At 39.6% G+C, this 6,000-nt stretch overlaps 1 protein-coding gene across 1 annotated transcript in view; it reads right to left on the bottom strand.

The window, feature by feature from the left end:
* Positions 1–2,630: 2,630 nt before the first annotated feature.
* kif26ba (kinesin family member 26Ba) overlaps positions 2,631–6,000 on the bottom strand; it is a 162,945-nt gene continuing 159,575 nt past the window's right edge. Inside the window, 1 exon segment of the mRNA XM_023986344.3 lies at positions 2,631–4,376. Coding sequence (XP_023842112.2) covers positions 4,228–4,376 — 149 coding nt within the window. The 3' untranslated portion in view covers positions 2,631–4,227.

Raw genomic sequence — 6,000 nt, 5'->3', positions numbered from 1 at the left:
AGGTGAGATGTTCAAACTTCGCAGATAGAAATGTAACGAATAGAGCAGACTCGATTCCCTATCCTTCAAGACAATCATCTTTTCTACACAACACATTTCTACGCGCAGGTTTTGTAATGTTGCAGCCTGCCGAACGTGACTCTGGAGAGTACCATTATCAACAGGCTCCGGGTAGAAGCTGCCCTTAGGAACAGATCTAGGATCAGATTACCTATCCTGAATCATATCTTAACCATTAACCACTACTTCTTTCTACTCCCATCAATCGGACAATTCCCATCTCAAAGGAGGAAGTAACAAACCAAAATAGCGGAGGAAAAAAGAAAATATCTCAAATAAAGACGATAGTGTATATGTTATAATCTATCTATATATGAAATGGGCTCAGCATATGTACATTATTTTGTCTTTTTTTAAATGCATAGTAACTTTGCAGACCAAAAGGTGTGTGGATAATGCATTATACAATACAAGCAACTCTCTGTTCCAGCACCTCTGTTCCAGCATGCCTCCTGAGTTAAATAAATAAGATCCTTCATTCATGACCATGACATAGGGGAGAGGTGAAAGGGCAAGGGGCATGACCTCTCACGAAAGGGAGGGAGAGGGAATGATGAGGATGATAATAAAAATAATACATTTTATTAATAAATGCCTTTCAAAACAGCCAAGGACACTACGTCATAAAATATGATGGTAAGATGAAGAAGAAGAAGCATTTATGTCTGAAAGTTATTTTAGGAAGCAGGCTATATATGTATGTATATATATATATATACATATATATTTATTTATATATATATGTATATATATGTATGTGTATATATATATATATGTATATACGTATGTGTGTGTATGTATGTATATATATATATAATATATGTATATATATATATATATATACTATTACATATGTGTATATATACACATATCATACTATATATATTACATATATATAATATATATGCACACGTGTGTGTGTGTGTGTGTATATATTATATATATATATATATATATATATATACACACACATACATACGTATATACACACATACATACGTATGTATATATATATTATAATGCATATATATCACATTACATATATATGTATAACTATATATATGTATGTGTATATATATACAGTTGAAGTCGGAAGTTTACATACACCTTAGCCAAATACATTTAAAGTCAGTTTTTCACAATTCCTGACATTTAATCCAAGTAAAAATTCCCTGTTTTAGGTCAGTTAGGATCACCACTTTATTTTAAGAATGTGAAATGTCAGCATAATAGTAGAGAGAATGATTTATTTCAGCTTTAATTTCTTTCATCACATTCCCAGTGGGTCAGAAGTTTACATACACTCAATTAGTATTTGGTAGCATTGCCTTTAAATTGTTTAACTTGGGTCAAACGTTTCGGGTAGCCTTCCACAAGCTTCTACAATAAGTTGGGTGAATTTTGTCCCATCCTATTGACAGAGCTGGTGTAACGGAGTCAGGTTTGTAGGCCTTCTTGCTCGCACACGCTTTTTCAGTTCTGCCCACAAATGTTCTATAGGATTGAGGTCAGGGCTTTGTGATGGCCACTCCAATACCTTGACTTTGTTGTCCTTTAGCCATTTTGCCACAACTTTGGAAGTATGCTTGGGGTCATTGTCCATTTGGAAGACCCATTTATTTTTTTATTTTTTTATCCATTATTTTTACCAGGTAAGTTGACTAGAACACGTTCTATTTGCCAGCAACGACCTGGGGAATAGTTACAGGGGAGAGGAGGGGGATGAATGAGCCAATTGTAAACTGGCTTCAAATAATATTTTTGCAGGAATCTCCTTGCGAATGATTTTGCCGACCATTTACGACCAAGCTTTAACTTCCTGACTGATGTCTTAGATGTTGCTTCAGTATATCCACATCATTTTCCGTCCTCATGATGCCATCTATTTTGTGAAGTGCACCAGTCCCTCCTGCAGCAAAGCACCCCCACAACATATTCTGCCACCTGTGCTTCACGGTTGGGATGGTGTTCTTCGGCTTGCAAGCCTCCTCTCTTTTTCCTCCAAACATAATGATGTCATTATGGCCAACAGTTCTATTTTTTGTTCATCCGACAAGAGGACATTTCTCCAAAAAGTACGATCTTTGTCCCCATGTGCAGTTGCAAACTGTCTGGCTTTTTAAATGGCGGTTTGGAGCAGTGGCTTCTTCCTTGCTGAGAGGCCTTTCAGGTTTTGTATATAGGACTCGTTTTACTGTGGATATAGATACTTTTGTACCTGTTTCCTCCAGTATCTTCACAAGGTCCGTTGCTGTTGTTCTGGGATTATTTGCACTTTCGCACCAAAGTACGTTAATCTCTAGGAGACAGAACGCGTCTCCTTCCTGAGCGGTTTGACGGCTGCGTGGTCCCATGGTGTTTATACTTGCGTACTATTGTTTGTACAGATGAACGTGTACCTTCAGGCGTTTGAAATTGCTCCCAAGGATAAACCAGACTTGTGGAGGTCTACAATGTTTTTCTGGGTCTTGGCTGATGTCTTTTGATTTTCCCATGATGTCAAGCAAAGAGGCGCTGAGTTTGAAGGTAGGCCTTGAATACATCCACAGGTACACCTCAATTGACTCAAATGATGTAATTAGCCTATCAGAAGCTTCTAAAGCCATGACATCCTTTTCTGGAAGTTTCCAAGCTGTTTAAAGGCACAGCCAACTTAGGGTATGTAAACTTCTGACCCACTGGAATTGTAATACAGTGAATTATAAGTGAAATAATCTGTAAACAATTGTTGGAAAAATTACTTGTGTCATGCACAAAGTAGATGTCCTAACCGACTTGCCAAAACTATAGTTTGTTAACAAGAAATTTGTGAAGTGGTTGAAAAACGAGTTTTAATAACTCCAACCAAAGTATGTAAACTTCCGACTTCAACTGTATATATATATGTGTGTGTATATATATAGTATATGTATGTATGTATATATATATATAGATATGTATGTATGTGTATACAAACATTTAGATCTGAAACTGTCTCAAGCACCAAACTATTATGAAAGTGAATGCACCACGGCAGTGGCACCAAGCAGAGTGAATGGGACATTTTCCTCTACACTCATATTTAACTCAGATTACCCCCATTTTTTAGACCTGTAGAATAGAGAGGTGTCCCTTCAACCCATTAATCACATGGTCACACCCATCCCCTTCTATGGTAGTTATTACGATGTTTCCCTAAAGGTAACATTGTCTTTTAGCCTTTGTTCATCCCTCCATCTCCCCTCCTTTCTAGCTGATGTCTCTCTGCACCTCTTGATCATCGTTAGGGGACGGGTGGGGGGGTGGGTGTGTGGTTAGGTCTGAACCCTCGACTGAATACTTCAGTTGCCACCACCATTGCCTGAGGGATGACAATGAAATCAATGGGCCAGAAGATACACCACCACCACCTCCGTTCCCTGGGTCTTGTCCGTCCTTATATATCATTTCCTATCCCCTAAAGCACTCTGTGTGGTGTCACTGTCTTCAGAGAATTTAAAAAATAGATATAGAAAACATACACGTAACAGTTCCTAAAGTTGAATCCTAACTAGTGCAGAACAATACAAGCCACTGAGAACAGCTAGTCAGGGGAGGAAACACCGAGTAAAACGTGCTGTGGTTTTTACTTTCCACAACTTTTTTCTTCTTTTTACTTTTGAGATCTATTCTTTTTTTCAGCTAGCACCATCTGTACACAAATACAGGAGCAATGGTTCCGATTTCGAAGTGTTCGCAAGGCACTTGTCTTTCACACACAAGGTGGGTTTTCTTTTCCTTTCTGTCGTTCTTTTCTCTTTTTATCCCTATGTGTCTATAGCCGTCTGTCAGCCAGTCCTTATTCAAAGCAAGCACAACTTTATTTACAAACTACATCTCCAACAACTCCTCAGTAAAAGTGCTCTTCCTGTCAGGTGGGAGATGTACTCCTCATTTAAAAAAACACCCTCTCTCTTCCTCCTCTTCATTCTCTTCTTCATCCTCCTCCTCTCCCTCCCTTGCTCCCTGTCCCGCTGCTTAAAAAAATATTAATCTTTAGTGTCTGCCTTTGTTCTTCTGCACCTCCTCATGGAAATCCCTCCCTCCGCTCCATCCCTCTCTCTTCCTGCTGTTGTATCCGAGATGCTCCAATTCCCTTGAGTCCTAACAGTCCTAGAGGAGGTGTGGTCCGTCTGTCTGTCCGTGGTTCTACCTGCGGCAGCAGGTGACGTCGAAGCAGGTGACTATCATGAGGTGAGCCTTGCAGAAGTTGACCCTGGTCTCCAGTCTGTCTGTCATCACCTCTAGAGCCTCCAGGTACTCCAGAGAGTCTACCTCAAACGTCTGCTGCAGGTCAACTATGGGGAGAGGACAGAGAGACGGCCAATATGTTACAACCAGGGGCAGAGACAGGAACAGAGACAGAAAGAAGGACATTTGTTACAACCATGTTATAGGGACAGAGACAGGGACAGAAGCCTTGTTTATACCTGGTGCTAGCATGCATATTTGATCTTATCCACATTGTAGCCATTGCATCTTTGTATAAAAAAAATGTAACCTTTATTTTAACAGGGAAGACATATTGAAACCTAGGTATCTTTTTAAACGTGCCCTGGTTAATACAATATGAAAATAAAATAAAGAAGAATAATATGTATATATATATATATATATATATATATGTATACATACATATATATACACACATATATACATATACATATATATATACACACATATATACATATCTATATATACATACATAGATACATACATACATACATAGATACATACATACATACATACATACACAAATACATACACACACATACATATATACACTGCTCAAAAAAATAAAGGGAACACTTAAACAACACAATGTAACTCCAAGTCAATCACACTTCTGTGAAATCAAACTGTCCACTTAGGAAGCAACACTGATTGACAATACATTTCACATGCTGTTGTGTAAATGGAATAGACAAAAGGTGGAAATTATAGGCAATTAGCAAGACACCCCCAATAAAGGAGTGGTTCTGCAGGTGGTGACCACAGACCACTTCTCAGTCTCCTATGCTTCCTGGCTGATGTTTTGGTCACTTTTGAATGCTGGCGGTGCTTTCACTCTAGTGGTACATGAGACGGAGTCTACACACCACACAGTGGCTCAGGTAGTGCAGCTCATCCAGGATGGCACATCAAGCGAGCTGTGGCAAGAAGGTTTGCTGTGTCTGTCAGCGTAGTGTCCAGAGCATGGGGCGCTACCAGGAGACAGGCCAGTACATCAGGAGACGTGGAGAGGCCGTGAGGGCAACAACCCAGCAGCAGGACCGCTACTCCGCCTTTGTGCAAGGAGGAGCACTGCCAGAGCGCTGCAAAATGACCTCCGCAGGCCACAAATGTGCTCCCTTTATTTTTTTGAGCAGTGTACATAAACAGGTTTTTAAAATTGTTAAATAACTTCTCTAGGATAGGGGCAGCATTTTCACGTTTGGATGAAATCTCTATTTCTGCTTTTTGTTACTCCTCTCTTTGGCTGGAAAAATGGCTGTGTTTTTCTGTGGCTATGTACTGACCTAACATAATCGTTTGGTGTGCTTTCGCCGTAAATCCTTTTTGAAATCAGACATGTTGGCTGGATTCACAACAAGTGTAGCTTTAATTTGGTGTCTTTCAAGTGTGATTTCATGAAAGTTCGATTTTTATAGTATATTTATTTGAATTTGGCGCTCTGCATTTTTACTGGCTTTTGGCCAAGTGGGACGTTAGCGTCTGCTATTTTTTAATACTTTTGAACCGTAACCCAATCAGAAGCTAGCCAGATAACTAGCTACTAGCTAGTAGTCAGTTAGCCACTGCTGCGGTCTTCGCCCTTAACTCGGACACAGCCAGCTTCAATACCGGGCCGATACCTGCCAGTCTGCAAGCGCGATATAACCCAGAGCATATAGGACTGCTTTTTCTCTACCACATCACCGG

This window comes from Salvelinus sp. IW2-2015, linkage group LG4q.2 (genome assembly GCF_002910315.2).
Source record: "Salvelinus sp. IW2-2015 linkage group LG4q.2, ASM291031v2, whole genome shotgun sequence".
NCBI classification, from domain to species: domain Eukaryota; kingdom Metazoa; phylum Chordata; class Actinopteri; order Salmoniformes; family Salmonidae; genus Salvelinus; species Salvelinus sp. IW2-2015.
Note: the sequence above shows the minus strand (reverse complement) of the source record. Positions and strands in the feature narration are given on the sequence as shown.